Source organism: Ursus arctos, unplaced genomic scaffold, assembly GCF_023065955.2.
Source record: "Ursus arctos isolate Adak ecotype North America unplaced genomic scaffold, UrsArc2.0 scaffold_3, whole genome shotgun sequence".
In the NCBI taxonomy this organism is placed as follows: Eukaryota; Metazoa; Chordata; class Mammalia; order Carnivora; family Ursidae; genus Ursus; species Ursus arctos.
The window spans coordinates 38,480,906-38,498,051 of NW_026622985.1; the positions used below are offsets into that span (position 1 = coordinate 38,480,906).

The 17,146-nt window shown below is 38.5% G+C and overlaps 1 protein-coding gene across 1 annotated transcript in view; it reads right to left on the bottom strand.

Moving 5' to 3' along the window:
• COL28A1 (collagen type XXVIII alpha 1 chain) overlaps positions 1–8,119 on the bottom strand; it is a 157,927-nt gene extending 149,808 nt beyond the window's left edge. Inside the window, exons 1-3 of the mRNA XM_057304177.1 lie at positions 8,022–8,119; positions 5,015–5,175; positions 3,392–3,948 (exon numbers count right to left, since the gene is read on the bottom strand). Coding sequence (XP_057160160.1) covers positions 3,392–3,948; positions 5,015–5,138 — 681 coding nt within the window. The 5' untranslated portion in view covers positions 5,139–5,175; positions 8,022–8,119. The remainder of the gene's footprint in view (positions 1–3,391; positions 3,949–5,014; positions 5,176–8,021) is intronic.
• Between the last annotated feature and the right edge of the window lie 9,027 nt (positions 8,120–17,146).

Genomic DNA, 17,146 nt, shown 5'->3' on the forward strand with positions numbered 1-17,146 from the left:
CTGGGTGGGGAGGTGGGTAACAAGACACTTTCTTGAAATAGGTGGGTTTTCTGGATAATTTTCAAGAGGGGAAAGCAAAGGACCAACTCACTGATGGAATGCTGTTCTGTATGTCAAAGGTTATGAGGAAAAAAGTCCTAAAGACTACTGTGGGCAGTAAAAGAAAGGAAGCAGTGAGGAGGGATGTTTAAAAAGACTGGACAAAAGGGCCCATGTGGACGGAGCTGGACACCTTGGGACACAGCGAGTGCTTTCACTTAAGCAGAGAGGCCTGTTGTGCGGAGTACGGCTGGGAGGACATGGTCAAAGCCATGTTCAGTGAGGGAAGGGCACATTCAGCGAGGATCTGGGTGGATACCGTCGTCTAACTGGAAAGGACAAATAAAGACAAGACCGCCCTAAAGCAAAAGAAGGTGCATTTTATTGATGGAGGAAGAGCTTTATGATGCATATATGTGAAAGGAGAAGGCTAGGATGCCGATTTTGTGAATGAGTATGAAGTCAATGCTATGGGAAAGGGGCAGAGGAAATGTGAGGAAGGTGTCGAACTTATCGGCACAATAGCAAGTAGGATGAGAACAAAGAACCTGTAAGTGAGGATTATAAACTCTACAGCAACAAAAAATTTTGCAGCTTAGCATAGTAGCCAAATAGCCACCATAAATCTCTCCTAAAAGACCAACTAATGTATATGGACATTGGGTTGAAATTGTTTCTTTGGTTTCAATAGTGTTTTTTAAATCATAATAAAATAGTATTAGAACATTTTATATATCCTCTTCAATGTGGAATCCTCAGGTCTCTCTGAGGTTATTGAGAACTGAAGTGTTTTCATGGGGTTCTTACATGATCGTTTTTACTAGAAATGCCAAGGAGTTGGTAATGAGTCCTTGATTTGTCTTGGCTCCTGCAAGATCTATTCATTGTGGGCACTCATGTCCATTAAAATTCAGCTAAAGTCTACTCCGCAATGAAAAAAAACCAAACCACTGATACAAAAAACAGCCCAGTTGAATTCCAAAAATCATTATGCTGGGTCTAAGAACCCTGACAAAAAAAGAGTACACACTGCACGACCTTATTTGCGTGCAAGCCTAGAAAGTGTGCACTAATCTGGATTGGCAAAAGTCAGATCAGGGGCTGGGAGGCAAGGGAAGGATATCTTGCAGAGGCACGAAAAAGTCTGGGGGTGACAGAAATGTTCTGTATCTTAACTGTGTTGGTGGTGTCATGCATCTATACGTCTATCAAAACTCATAGAATTGTGAACTTTAAGCAGATGCAGTTTTGTACTTAAATGATACCTAATTAACTTATTTTAGAAAGTCAACTACATAATTATTTCAAAATGAAAAGCTAAAGAATTCAACTAAAAATGTAATAGAAATAGATGAGATGAGGCATTTTTCCAATGGCCTGATCAAGAATCAAGGTCTGCCCCCTACACAGTAGCGATTTGAAACATTGAAACAGTATATTGTTCTTTGAAGGGCCTCAGAAGCCCTTCGGATGTTGGGAGTGTTTAGAAAGCAGCATCTCCTAAGAAGTGGCTTGTTCATAGAGCTTCCATCTGGACAAACAAGCTGAAATCACAGGATGCTAAGGAAGAGCAGGGTCGTTGGGACACTTGGTCATTCTCTGGCTTCCTCAGAAACGAACAAATAGTCCTGCTTCAAGTGCACTGCCAAGATCCTGTGTTGTGAGTTGGGCAGGAGCTCTCTGCGAGGAGGGTGCGTCTAGAAGGAACAGGAACCTCCTGAGCCTACACAGCTTGGCCAAACAAGGAGCTGCCTGTCCTGTATCTTCTATAGTCAGCAACTGGCGACTCATCCCAACTCCAGTGTTCTTTCCTGCACATGCTGAATCTTCTGTTTTGGGTTCCGTGCTAAGGACTCGCTTAACCTACGGCACAGGCAGCGCTAGGCAGTTAGCCAGCACCCCTGCACATTTCCCTTTTATGCAAAAGAGATGCTAGGATGGGCCCTCACTCTAGTCCCCTGAGGGCCGAATTCATCATCTCAAGCCTAGGCACAGCTTTCCCTATCTACCCCCAATGCCCCAGAACAAGAGGCTAGAAACAATAGAACTTTGGAGGAGGGATGTTGCTTAACTGTTTCAAGGCTGAGAAAACCTTAAAACACAGTTACTATTTTCTACTTTCAATATATCTTCACAGGGTTAAGCATGAAGACCCCAGGGCCTTTGCCTGTCCTTACATTTTCAACTGTAAAATGAGGATAATATAGTACCTACATCATAAGATTGTTGTAAAGTGCTCAGAAAAAATGCCTAATACACAGAGCCCTCAAGATGTGGTAACTATTACTTAGATTTTATTTTAAAGTTAATGTCTCATGCTAAAAACAACAGTTATAAGAATAACTTACCAGTTATTATCTTATAGTTAATATTGACCTATGAGTTATAAGAATAATGTTAGAAAAAAGATTGGGGGAAGGGACAAAAGGGTCAAAACAATCTCTGAAACAAGGCTGAGGTTTTTTTTTTTTTTTTTTTTTTTTTTTGCAACCTATGGAAAACAGCCATATGAAATGCTCAGTACCTAAAGGACATATTTGCCCTGCTCTCTTCTCAAGAAAAAAATCAATATTTTTAAGAAAATCAATTTTTAACACTTAACAAATCAACCACTTTTTCTCCAGGAGTTTTCCCTTGAGAAACACTGTGAAGAGGGATTTTATTTTGATTGCATTGCCTTGTGTTTTCCCAAGCAGAAAGGAAAGGATCTCACACACAGCTGAGCAATCAACAAAGAAAAGCTTTGACACAACTAATCAGACCGATCAAATGGCACGCATTGATCTGCAGGGAGAAACTGTTGGGTGACTGCAAGTCGCAGATGATTTTAAATTGGGTGGGCTTGCTAACACCTAAGAATGAGGATGTAATAAAAAAAATTGTAAGTCTATGAACTTGCTTGAATAGCATATTATAGCAGTAGGTGAGCCATCAAGTCAAAATATTTCTGCAGATGTTAAATGGGAAAAAACCAACGTAGTACAAATATAGCAGACCACAAGTTGACCACAAACTGAATATAAGTCAGCAGTGTTCGTGATCCCAGGATGTATGAACAGGAGCCTGAAAGTATGATTGGAAAGTAATTCTTCCAAATCCTCAGCATTGGCTAGCAATAGAGTTAGGAATGCGATGCCAGAACATGAGCCTCATGCTTTCCCAGTTTATCTGGTGTAAACTATCAAGGAAGTGGAGAAAGACTTCAGAAAGATTCTCCTAGCTATTTCCAAGGTGGGTTCTTTTTCTTTCATCTTTCTGACCCAGTATCTATCCTTACAGAATTTGTAATTAAGGTATCAATATTACGATTGGGAATATATATATATATATAACCAACTCATTAGGTACCTACCAGGCGATCTCGAATTTTATCTACAAGGGTTGGATCACTTAACAGTGGAATGGGTTCACTGGATGAATCCCCAGATATCAAACGAAGTTTGGCTTCGTTGACTACAGTGGAAAGTCCAATGGTGATAAATAATATTCCTGCAGTTCTGGCGTCTTCAGAAATACTCTGAACATCTGGATTCTTTGGATGGTCAATGCCGTCAGTCATCAGCAAAGCCACCTTCACACCATCTTTACGCCCTTCTCTCTTAAGTAGCCCAGTCGCATTGGAGATGGCATAATAAGAGAAGGTGCCTTGCCCAATGAAATTCATAGACTTGACCCTCTGTTTAAAAGTCTGTAGATCCTTCCAAGAAGAAAAGGATGGATCAATTTGGACAGAGCTGCTAAACTGAAGCGCTGCCAGTTTGATGTCGTATTTCAAGGAGCGAACAGGGGTCAACTGGAAAACCTTGTCACTCAAGCTATCCACAAAGTCTTTCTGTTTATCAAAGAGAATAATTTTAGAACTTTCGGAGCTGTCCACAATGAAGACAACATCTATGAAGCAAGTAGAGTCTGAAATAGAACAAATAAGTTAGGCAAAATATTTGTTCATACTCATGAAATGACTTTGCATAAGAAAAGCCCTAAGGTGGTGTGATGTGTATTGTGTTTTTGGGTTTTTTGGTTTTTATTTTTGTTTTTTGACAGAAGTGGGGAGTGAAAAACAGAGGCATCTTGGAGATAGGGCTTAAGTTGTGATGAGCTAAATCTCTTTTCAAATCTATAAATTCTTTGCCTTTTGTAAAATCATGCAAGTCAGAAGCAAACAAATAAGCAAAACTTCAAATATTTTAAACATTCAACAAATATACATATATTTTTAATTTTATTTATTTCCAGGGATAGGTGAGGGGGAGGGGCAGAGGCAGAGGGAGAGAGAGGATCTCAAGCAGACTCCACAGAGCATGAAGCCCGACATGGGGCTCAATCTCACGACCCTGAGATCATGACCTGAGCCGAAATCAAGAGTCGGATGCTTAACCGACTGAGCCGCCCAGGTACCCCAAAATTCAACAAATATTGGGTGAAGTTGTCTAGAAGTAAATACTGCTCTGCCTGATTCTCAGGCTGTATGTCACATTGGTGAGGCCCCATCTTGTTTTGTGGGTAGTTTTTTTGTTTGTAGCTTTTTTGAAATCAAGAGAGAAAATGACTATACATATCACACTGTAGCAATGAGGGAGAAGGAAACATAAAAGCAGAGAACTTAAGTTTGAATTCTAGCTCTTTCTAGTTAATTTGCCAATGGCCTTGGACGTGCCACTTAATGTCTCTGGGCCTCCATTTCTTTATCTATGACAGTGGCAATCTGTCATTCCCATTTTACAAAGCTACTACGAGGCTCAAATGAGATAATAAATGTACAAGGGCTCTAAAACATCTCATGTTTTTGTAAGTACGCTCTATAAGTATAGAGGGTATATTATTACCATAATATAATTATATTAAAATAGAATGTTACATAAATGTTTATATATATGGTTTGCTATTTACATCAACTACTATTTGGAAAAATTCCTATTAGTATTCTAAAAGGCTAACATTCATTAAAAACAAAAACAAAACATATTTTTTTTACCCTGGAGACCATTTTTCCTTGCCAGTAAATTGGACTTTGATCCTTTCTTTCTTTGTGCATGTATTGTTTGACTCCTAAAAGCTGGCAAAAGCAGGAGATAGAAGACAAAATATCTGTTCCACATTATGGTAGATGGTGAAAAGTCATCTGTCTTGTAGCACCTTTAATAGAAAAATCGGTTATAAATACTTTCGTCAAATACAGTGTTTGCTATTTTTAATTTCAAGCCAGCAGAATTGGAAACTGGCATGTGACAGGAGCAAAGTGTTTTCACTCATATTTACAGAAAAACATCCACATTGAGATTTTAAAGGATTCTAATCCAAGTAAATCATGGCACCACAATCAAACATTTATTACTGAATATTTCTATATAGTCAAAGAATTACGTCCAAGTAATATGAATTTCCCATTTTATTATGGGGAGCTGAGAGTGGGAAAAGCCATTTAAACACTTCAGTCCCACTCTATATGATGACTATGGTTCAAACACAGCGTCTGTTTTGACATTTTCACATTCTTCAAGGTGATATCAGGTTGCTACATGGTTGTTTCATTATAACTAATTCCTGACAATCTCAGTATTTTTACAGGGTTGTAGAGAACCACCATAATCTCAGTCTTAATAATACATGCACAACTTCAGTGAGTTCAAAAGGCAAGTCAAAAATGAAATCGCCCCACCAGTTCCCATAGAATACCATTTCTCTTTTATACTCTTACTTGGAAACTTCATCTACAGCAGAGTTCCAAGCTGGACTACGGCTGAATACAAATCCAACAAATAAAGAGAGTATGAGAGCAAAAATAGTAGATTTGCTCAGCAACACCGTTCTTCTGGTGAAGAACTGATGGACAGAAATAAGACTTGAAATCAGGAAGCACTTCCTCTGAACATTCCTGTGAAACTATTTTTCTGGGTAGATTAATAATGAAAAACCTAATCCTGTATTAAAATCTACAGCCATCTTCTCTCGATATGGCTGGCTCTACACCAAATGACTTTTAAACCCACAAGTTTCCTTGGCAAGAGAAGACTCATGGGGGGCTAGCCCAGTATACTTGAGAAGAAACAAGAAAGCTTTTTCTGAACCAACGTTCTGCATCATTTGAAAATGCTTTCCTTCTTAAACTATATTGACTTCAAAAGTTCTGGAAAAGGAAATCACATTTTCCTTCATTTTGCCTTCAGGGAATGGGAACTGGGAAATCATGAGCACGATTTTTCCAGGCTTAAACAGGGGGTAGAAATATATGCAAAGGCAGCGAGAAATGGAATGGATGACTGGCCTCTTTCATACATGCCAGATGGAGAAACCCCAAAAAAGGAATCAAAGCTGTTGGGTTGAGGACGAACCAATGGATAGTTCCATGCCAAAATCTGCTCCTCAACTGACATGGTCTCGCAGAGTTATGAAGCTGACACTGTATCAGTATGGCCAGTGCATCAAGTGCAATTGGCCAATGTCAACTGTTCCTCAGACCAGGTGTGCTAAGATGTGAAGACAGCTGGGTGTTTAAAAAAGAAAAAGAAGAAGGAGTTTGCTGAGGAAATAGAACACATAAAGGACATCCCTCCCCAAGTTATTCCTTATTAACCAAAGAGAAGAATACAGAAGGGTGTACACATTTAACTCTGAAGACTAGTGTAAGAATAAGGCTATGTAGAAAAACACAGCTGCTATAGCATTTTCAGGAGTGGGGGGAGGCAGGCGGAATAACACCGTGTCCCTAGTATTACACATAACCTTTCTCTTTTGTTGAGCCCATACCATAAATGTGTCTCAGAAGTTGTGCAAGTAAGAGACTGAGAATTTAATTTTATTGAAAATAGATTTTACAAGCTACATGATCAATAGAACTCTTCAAAAATCTAAAGAAGATGATTCGCATGCAGGATCCTGAGCAGAAAACCACTTTCTCTTCATTAGTAGGCCTCATTTTGGGCTTTAGAAATGCTGTCTTTAAATAAAGACTTCTCTTTCCTAAAATTAAGCACCTGCTCCTATAGGTTTTTTGACATATGATCGTGAATGCATACCTGAAGCTTCTATATACAGCGTTCATTGTCACACTTACTCATTAGCACTAATCACTATGTCTCATCTTTCATTACTATTTGCTCTGATATTTTTATCCAGCTCTCCCAAAGCAGTCTTGCTATTCCCCTCTCTTTACTGATATTAGCTAGAGGACACCCTTATACCTTGTACTTTGGGTTTTGGGTTTTACTGCCTTCCTAAAAAGTCTTTCTTTTCTATTAGTTTGGCATCTTAAGTGCACACCCATTTCTAACCATTTTTTCCATATTTTATTTTGCCTCAGTTTTTAATAATTCTTACCTTTCTCTCATTTAGATATCATATACAAGCAAAATAGGTTTCAGGGGGAAAATGCCATTAGTTAAATGAAAGAAAAATAAACCTCTCTGTTCACTATAAGTTACATTTTATAAATGCAGAAACAATGATTATCTTTAACCAAATGCCATATTTTTGCCTTTTTTGCCTAAAATTTATTTTGGATAAGTATCAGAATCAATAATTCCAAGAGACTTTATATTTTGTGATTTTTCAAAAATAAAATTCTTTCAGCACAGTTTACCTATTGTATTCACAGTGTTTGCATCTCATTTGTTTCACATAAAGATAAAATTATCAAAAGAAGTCTATTCAAATTGCCAAATTATAAAATATTCTGTAATTAATACTGAGCTATAAAAATATGTTCCAAATTAAGAAAAAGAAGTCCCGAAAGTTATTAACATCATTGCAATGCTAGGTAGTAGACTGCAAATTAAAAATCAATTTTAAACTTCGAAATAAAATTTGAATGTCAACATTTTAATAATTATTTATATTTTTCTAATAATTAATGTAATGGCAGAGGATAGAAAATTTTGATAAGCTTTCTTCACATATTAAGTAGGCAAACCCGTTAGTCTTCCACAGTGCCTAGGTGGTCCTATCTGATTTCAAGTGATTAAAATAAAACAGTTATGTCTTACCTTATAAAGTTTGTCAAACAGGAATTAAAGACTGATTAAGCAAATGCCAACAGCAAGGACCATTGTTGGGGATGGAGTTGGTTATTTGATACTGTTCTGTTCTGTGGAACTAAAAATTATCTTTGGTCTTGGAAGTTTTGCAATCTTTTATTCATGTTTATTAGCCTAAGTTAAAGCAAGAGTGGTCAGGCATTTGGCCAGGGTGCAAGATCGGGGTGGGATCAGTAAGTAATTTAAAGGAACAGTGTCCTGTCAGAACAAGTCTGTGTTCTCCAGACTGTTATAAAAATAACTTGAGCAGATTTTCTACATTTTAGGCATTTATTGACAACCTGCTGTTTCTCATACCATGTCCTCCTTCTATTTTGATGTTTTTTCTTTGCCTGGGCAAAGTTTTCTTTGCCTGTGTGTTATTGGTTCTGAACAGCTTTGTGAGGGAGTATAAATGACAACAGCCTCAGACTCAAAACTGGTTTTCCAAGAGAGGCAATGGGTTGATAATTATTGAAGCTGAATGAAAAGTATAGAGAAGTTCATTATTCTAGCCTTTCTACATCTGTGATTTTTGAAAATGTTCATAATAAATAGTCGATATACAGTGAAAGAGTGATCTGAATTTAGCCCTGGTTCTGTCCCTCGTGTGGGGACCTCAGTTTCCCATTTATGAAATGAAGGAGTGAATTTAATTAGCTATCGAGATCCTTCCAAACTATAACACGAGAGCTAGGTGTACGGTGGTCAATATTCTGAGCTCTCTGTCCCAGAAAGGTAGTCACTCAAGTGGTTCCATTCTCTTTTTTCTTACTTTCCACCTTGTCATTATGACCCATTTTCAGTCGGTGTTTATTGGTGTGAAATCTGCTGCCAGGAAGCCCCTCGACTCCTAGACAACAGGCTTCTCAATACACTGCCTCAGAGGTAGAGAGTTCCAAGACGATTGGAGATAGCAATAGAAATGTTCCCGTCATAATTATTTAAAATCAGCTTTCTTAGGAAGGCATGTTGACATTTACGGGTCTGCTTATTGCAACAATAATAGCTTCCATTTCATGAACACTGTGCCAGGTGCGAGGCACTGTGCGAAGGGCTTCACGCACAGGACGGCGCTTAACCCTCCCACAGCGCCACCGCCTACCGACAGTAAGTGCTGGAAGTTTCACGTTTTGCGGATGAGGATTTGAGGCAGAGAGGAGCGCGGTCACTTCCCCACTGTCATATCTGTGCTAGAGAATGCCAGAATGATATCTCACCTCAGATGCAGCTGACCCCTGAGCCTCACTTATAACAACAACTGCATCATTAAATTACATACCCGTGTGAATGTTCGTGTTTTCATTGTCTCTGCACCACAAAGCAGTTTTTGAGGAACTGAGGAAGCTTTGTGAGGCTTTGGTAACAAAAAGAAGAAACAGTGGGTACCCTGCAGAAGCACAAATGGAATTTCCCGGGAAGCAACCACACATACACCTTAAACAGCCTGTGGATGTTAGCCACACTTGTCACTTTTGTGACATGAGGATCAGGGGACAAGGAAGTGGCATTTTTTTCCAGACGGTCACTTCCCTTTTTTCTGGGGGTAGAGTACCAACACCCAGAACAATATACCTATAAGAAGCGAACAGGTAGCTCCTGGTGCGGAGATAGGAACTAAAGCCCTCCTGCTTCAGAACTGTTCTGACTGAAGTTGGGGACGGGTTGGAGTCCTGCCTGCTCATCCTTGTCCTTCTCTCCCCCAAAGTCAAATAGGGTAGCCCGAACACAAGGTTTGCAGCCTTTCATTCCCAGGTGTGGCCACCAGCACCAATCTGATTGGGTAGGTGACTCCAAAGAAAATCTTGTGTCCTATCCATTTATATGAGGCAATTCGCTTTGCCCCCAGAGAAACAAGGTGCCATGGGTGAAGACTGCAGTCTTAATCCTAATGGATGGGCTTGAATTAGTGAGCAGTTGGACATACACAGTCCAAATGAGAGCACATGGATAACGATGATGGCTAGAAAAGTTGACTTGGAGTCCATGCCCTTCTGACAGTTGTTCTGTAGCAAAGTCTTGTGTTTTTTTTAGAGTTTTCACTATGCCTTTATTATTGCTAATAGGGGTCAACCTCCTTTATATACCCCCTGGACAACATCTACCTTAACATCTTTAATTTTTCTATAGTTTGCAGTGCACAGTGCTGGCTGTAGCAAAGTCTTCATAGAAGAGGGACGCCTGGGTGGTGCAGTCGTTAAGCGTCTGCCTTCGGCTCAGGGCGTGATCCCAGCGTTCCGGGATCGAGCCCCACATCAGGCTCCTCCGCTGGGAGCCTGCTTCTTCCTCTCCCACTCCCCCTGCTTGTGTTCCCTCTCTCGCTGGCTGTCTCTTGCTCAGCTAAATAAATAAATAAAATCTTTAAAAAAAAATAAGTCTTCATAGAAGAAAGAAGCACGCTATTTTTACTATTATTACATTAATGGCCCAGAGTGAACACTCAATAAATATTTATTAAATATTAAATATCTATATTTATATTAATATATATTAATAATATATATTAATATATATCATATATTTAATTTATAATTTAATATATAATTAATTATATATTATATAATAATTAAATTAAAATAAAATAAATAAAATAATATAAAATATAAAATATAAATAAAATAAAATAAAAATATAATTTAATATATAATTAATTAATATAATTCAATAATATAAATAATATAATTTATATAATATTAAATATTAAATAAATGAGTGATTATGCAAAGTAATTTTTTAGCATTAATCAATCACTTGAGAACCATGATACATTAGATTGCTCTCTTTCAGAGCGCTACGAGGCAAGAAATCTTTTTTCAACTTTTTAAAAAATTTTGAATACTCTACCAGAGTAGAATCTTTGTCGGCTGTATTTGTTTTGGTACCAGTGCCAAGATCTCCATTTTAGTAGTGATGGTATTTTGGGGTCTAAAAACACTTAAAAGGAATCCAAGTTTGGGATGATTTGTGTAAGTCAGAAGGTTTTATCTATATGATGTTACAGAAATACTAAAAAGGCTAGTAACGTATCTGCTCAAGCTTGTATGGAAATTATAAATCTGGACCAAGACCAAGGTATAGGGTAATGTTTCATACTCTCCTTCCAATTTTGACCACCTTTCTCACCACTGACCCAGAGTAGAAAAGAACATTATCAACTGAGAAAAGAGAAGTCAAAGACCTTTTACTCAATTTGAAAAAATCTGTCATTGGGAGTCCCTTTCTATTTCTTTCCATATAAAATCTTGATTTAGTAGATTTTTTTTTTTAAAGAATTTCTAACATTTGCCCCAAAGCTCTGAAGTTTCTGGAGTTCATCATCCTTCTTGGCTCCAAGAGTATGACTTGGACCTTCTCTCTTGGAACACTAAACTAAATGTTTTTAAGAACAGTAAGTAACTTATTATCCCACATTATATCAACCCATTACAACACTGGTTACCACAACACTGTCCCTAACTGAGATAAGAGATTCATCTGCTTTTTGAGTTACATCTAAATTATATAGTTTCTCCTGGGTGATAGTTTGTTTCTTTGTCTGTCCTTTCAAATTCTGTACTAAAAGTAAATTATTCATGGACAAAGTTTACAGTGAAAGAGACCTGAGGTGAATTAATATTTTTTTCTTTGAAAAATCTTTTAATAATATAAAACTCTACACAAATATAAGGTACCTATTATAATCATTATTTATTGTTTATATCCAGAACTATGAAATTACACATGTATGATTTTTAACGTAATTTTTACTTAATTATATATTTTCCATTATATTAATTGACCGAATTCAGAAATGCCAAATAAACAAATTAGGACTGACCCTGGGTCCTGAGGAACTATTGGTTGAAAAAAGACATTTGGGCACCATCTTGTGGGGCTTTGTGGAAAGACACAGTATGAGAGTCAGCTTGTCTACTGTCATCAACAGATTAAAATTCTTAATTGCCTATGATTCTGAACAGGTAGAATGTAAATTGCTTTCTACAAAATTTTCTGTGTAGGGGAATAAGAGAAGAAACCAACGGAGGTGACAAAATTACTTTTATATGTGAATCAAGAAACTAACATCTGATGACATCTCAAATGCATTTATTTAACAAACATTAACTCATATATAGTTTATACTGTGTGTGAGGCATTGGATAGAAGACAAATAAGACCCAGTCACTTCAGCCCAGTGAAAAAGATAAGGAGGTAAAAGGCAATGGCAAATTTTACCAAAAATATTTTTTAAGTAATCAAATGACAAACTCTAGTTAATGATACCGTGCTGATGTGTTTGCAACCAAAGTGTACTATTATCTGCAACTTACTTTGAAATGCATCATATGATGGGCACCTGGGTGGCTCAGTCAGTTAAGCATCTGCCTTTGGCTCGGATCATGGTCCCGGGGTCCTGGGATCCAGCCCTGCGTCAGACTCCTTGCTCAGTGGGAGAGCCTGTTTCTCCCTTCTCCCCGCTCATGCTCTCTCTATCTCTGTCTCTTTCTCTCTCTCAAATAAATAAATAAAATCTTTTTTTTTTTAAAGAAAGAAACGCATCATGTAAAAAGAAGATGGATAAAGGCCCAGGTAGACAGATATACGAGAGAACAAATATGTCAGTTACAGATCAAATGTTAGTCATGGAATCTAGATGGTGGGTAGTGGGTTTATAATTCTGTCAACTTTTCTGTATGTTTGAAAATTTTCATAACAAAATATTGGCAAAAAAACCCCCCAGGTAATGACAATCTAGTGCAATAATATCTATAAAAGAGACCTGTGAAGAGGGCTCCCAGTCCAGACTGTGACATGGAGGCTGGAAGTGCAGGGAGCACAAGAGAAGTAGGCATTTCTCTGATGCCGTGTTAAAGAGTGTAGACTTTATCTTGAAAGCAACAAGGAGCCACTGAACAGTTTTAAGCAAAGGAGTGACATGATCACATTTTCATTTTAGGAAAATCACTCTGGTGGCTGTGTGAAGAATTAATTGCAGAGAAGCAAGCCTGGAGACTGAGAGACTTATTAGCAATCATAGCAAAATACCAATGAGAGGTAAGTCTCTCAAGTACCAGCGGTGGGGATGGAAAGAAGGGAACAATTCTGAGAAATACTGAGGAAGTATTGGCCTAGGAAAAGGGGGAAAAAAATGAATAAGCGTGGTATCCAGTGGTTTGCTGAAGAGGATTTAACAATTGGTTCTCTGGAAAAGCGTATGTGTGCACACAAATTTATGTAAGTTTATTACAAATGCAACTGATAGAAAGAGTGTGTGGTATACAATTTACAAATAATAGCAACATACAATATTTTCTGTATTATAAATTCCAAATAGCAAACTGATTCTCATAGAATGATTTCATTGATTTTTGTCAAATCCTTGTATCCTTTATTCAATCTCTGGTTGCAGTTGACACATGACTATAGTTCTGACAGGGATGCTGACTGATATTTCCATTTTCTTTAACAAGCAAGTGTGCCCTTGCTTTCATATTTCTATGGTACTTACGTTAGTGTATAACTTTTGGTGTCTCTTTCCTCCCACTATTCACACGTCCGCATAGGAGGAGGAGTTGGATTTATCCTGAATGATGGGGATGAGAGTGTAACACCCGTTGGTCCATGTTTCCTGTCTCAGCATCTATCATCACAAGACAGTATTTTAATAGTCTGGGCATTTACTTAATTTATACACCATGTGTGCCTGCTTCTCGTGACATACAGTATCATTCCCTTTACAGTATTACACATGTAACATACATTATCATATCCCCTATTAGAAAAGTGCCTTTTTCTCAAGACTCTTACTGCCTGACAACCTGTCAGAATAATCACAATGCAAATGACCCTTCTGGAGGCATTTATTTAATGCACAACCAACAGAACTGTAGGCTTCAGCCCTGTGTAATGTCACACCACTGTTCATGCAATTAATATTTTGGTATAGAGTTGTAAAATCTTTTTTTGTAATTTATTATTACACTTTATAATTTGCATTAACTTATTAAAGACTAGAAATTTCAGTTACATACAATATTTTGCTCATTCTGATTCCATTCGAACGTCACCAATCCATTGAAAATGCAGGACTCCATAGGATGCATTATAAAACTTTATTTTACTCCCCCCTGTCCTTTTGTTCCTATTTTTGAGGGCAGGATTTTTTTTTTCCATTTGGATGACATCCCAGGCAGGTGCCATGAGTCTTTGGATCAGTCTTTTCTATAAAAATCACTTCTTTCACATTTAACCATAAAAACTATGTGCTTCCCACAATCAAAATGTCTATTCCCATGTAGCAGCCAAAACTCTGAGCTTGAAGATTCTCGTCTCCACAGCTGGGGCTTGCTTCAGGCTGGAAGCGTGCAGTGGGAAAAGGGGCAAAGTCAACTTTCCCATTTCCCCACTCTGTATCTCTCTGCCCTTCTTCCAGGTAGACCAGCAAGAAAGAATTACTTAAGTCAACTGCCTTGCTTAGGTTTGGGAAGGCATTAAAGTGATCTCTTTCTCCATTGTGGAGCCCTCCCTTGTTCTTTGGAGACTGCTTCACTGGGGATCTCTCACCCCACATTCTTTTAAAGCCAGCTAGGTCTCCTCTCTGGCAGGTGTCAAACTTCACCTTCTCTGACCCCAGCCTGTTACCAATGGAACACCACCAATGCCTCTCAGCTGAGGGCACCTCACTCCCGCCAGAAAGCCCTCTTATCTGACTGTGCTGTCCTGCCTCTCTCACCCTGGTGGCCCTCATCCTGTCTGCAGGGCACACCCAGTTATTGTTTATCCTGACAAACCCCAGGAGTGAAGGTTTTCCCAACAGATGCGCCTCTTACTTCTAGGCCTTCAGAACAACCAGCTGGCCTTTCAAGTTTTCAGGCATGGCCCAGACAGCAGACCAACATGTTGTCTACCCACGTCTCTGTTCCCACTTGCACAGATCAAGCTCTCTATGGACAACAGCACCCTAAGATCTCTCCTAGGGGATTAGGAGTAAGACTCCCTGGAAGTGAATTTCTCTAAAGAAATCTTTCTCAGATTTTTCAGTTCCTAACCCCCATCAGGAGGGTTTGGGGTCTTCAGGCTACAAAATCTGTTCCAGTTTTGCAGGTGGTAGCATCTCGCTTTGGAAAGTGGGAGTATTCACCACCTACTGTTCTGTTCCAGTCTAGTGGGGCTTTAGCCAGTTGTTACACATGGCCAATTCTATTTTTTAACATCTTATTACTCAAACAAATATGTTGTATGAGCACCGATAAATCCTGAAAGAGAAACAGAGGGATGAAAACAGTTACGCATGGTAGAAGTACCTGAATTTTAAGACATTTCCTTCAATATTGTTTTCACAATAATATTTTTAAATTTTTTAGTTGGAATGGAAGCCTTCATATATTTGTGTAATTTTTCATCATGCATTCCTTATTTTGATTCAACAAATAAGAAGGAGAACAATGATGACTGTAACATGTATCCCACCCTCAAGGAATTCACAAACTATATAAGTATATTGCAATATAATAGGTAATAGCATTATTACAGTATACGGTGATACGGGTGTGCGTGCCCATTTGCGCGCACCCCGCACCCACGCGCGAAGAGGCAAAGAGTCTGGTGTATTCACAGAAGACAAGGTGCCAAGTTGTCTGGAGAGGTAGACATTACTTCCAGCTATGGGAGATATTAAGGAGGAACTGAGTGATACATCTTGAGGGATGAATAGAATTTAATTTTTCTAATTCTTGGAGAAGAGCATTCCAGGAAAAAAAAAATTGGAACAAAGTCATGTTACCAGGCGGTAGATTGTGGAATTCCTTGGTTCTTATTGTCTCAAAGGAAAGAATTCAGTCGAGAGACCTGATAGAATGATAAAGTAGCAAAGATTTTTCATTTACCAAAGTGAAGGTACACACCTGGGACAGAGAAGCAGGCTGACCGGAGGATGGGTGGCAGGGCGCTGAGTTTCTCACTGTGTTCTTTTAGAGGGGGTTATTTAGTCTCCTCCCTCCCCATCTTGTTATTATCACTCCACCCTTGAGTCTGCGTTGGTTTCCTCCCCTCCAAACTTTTGGGCAAGTTTGTGTTAGTCATCTTCCCATGAGCGCAACCCATGGTGGGGGTCCAAACCTCAGTGCAGATGGTATTATAATGATGTTATAAGAGCCTCAGGGTTACTAGTGGACAGAGTCTTTCTTAGAGCACATGCTCCAAAGTTGAGGAAGTCCCTGAAGCCTCTATCTTCTGCTTATCAGTCTGTGCTAAAAAGCACAAGGGATTGATCTGAGGGAGATGGGACAGTTTCTTGGACGGAGACCGGGTGGTCCCTAGCAAATGTCCGTCTGTTTTCCTCCTGTCTCTCCTCCTGCTCATGCGCATCTAACTACCCACTGTACCAGGCATGTTAGAGGAAAAGCGCTATGTAAAAGTAATTAGGGACAATTCGGTAGGGCTGGAGCTAGTATGGGTTAAGGGATCAAATGGGAAAAACATATTGGGCTGGAATGGGGACATCTTCATGTTGGTAACTTTTTTCCTAATATCCCAGAAGCTTTGTGCATGTTACATGGAGAGGAATATCCACCATTTTGTGTAATTTATCCATCTTTAAATCATTAACATATATTTTACCTCATTTATGCAACTAATACTTTGAAAATATATTGATTTAATAAGCTAGATTTCCTCAAACTCATAAACATTATTACAAACTGAATACTTCTTCTCAAATTTAGCAGATTCCTCTAAATGTTTTTCAGAAGAAGATAAAATACACTCCACTGTGCAATTATAAAACTGATAAAAAGTTCCAAAAGGGTTAGACCTTAGGAAGTAAATTTGTTTCCTCATCATTTCTATCCGATTCTAATTCTGATTCTCTTTATGCTTCTGATTTCTTACCTCTTGAATTTCTTCCTAGGGTTGCAATTATACTTACTAAGAAAGTCAGGCTTAGCCTCTCAAATAAGCTGCTGATGGTCCAAGATTTTGAACATGAGAATCAAATCCATTATCCATTTGAAGCCTTCATAATCACACATTGTATATTAGTTCAGAAACAGTCCAAATTATTGATCAGGGCAATCAGATATGCTTTGGTTTTTCTGTGACCCAGTCTTTTGCTCAAA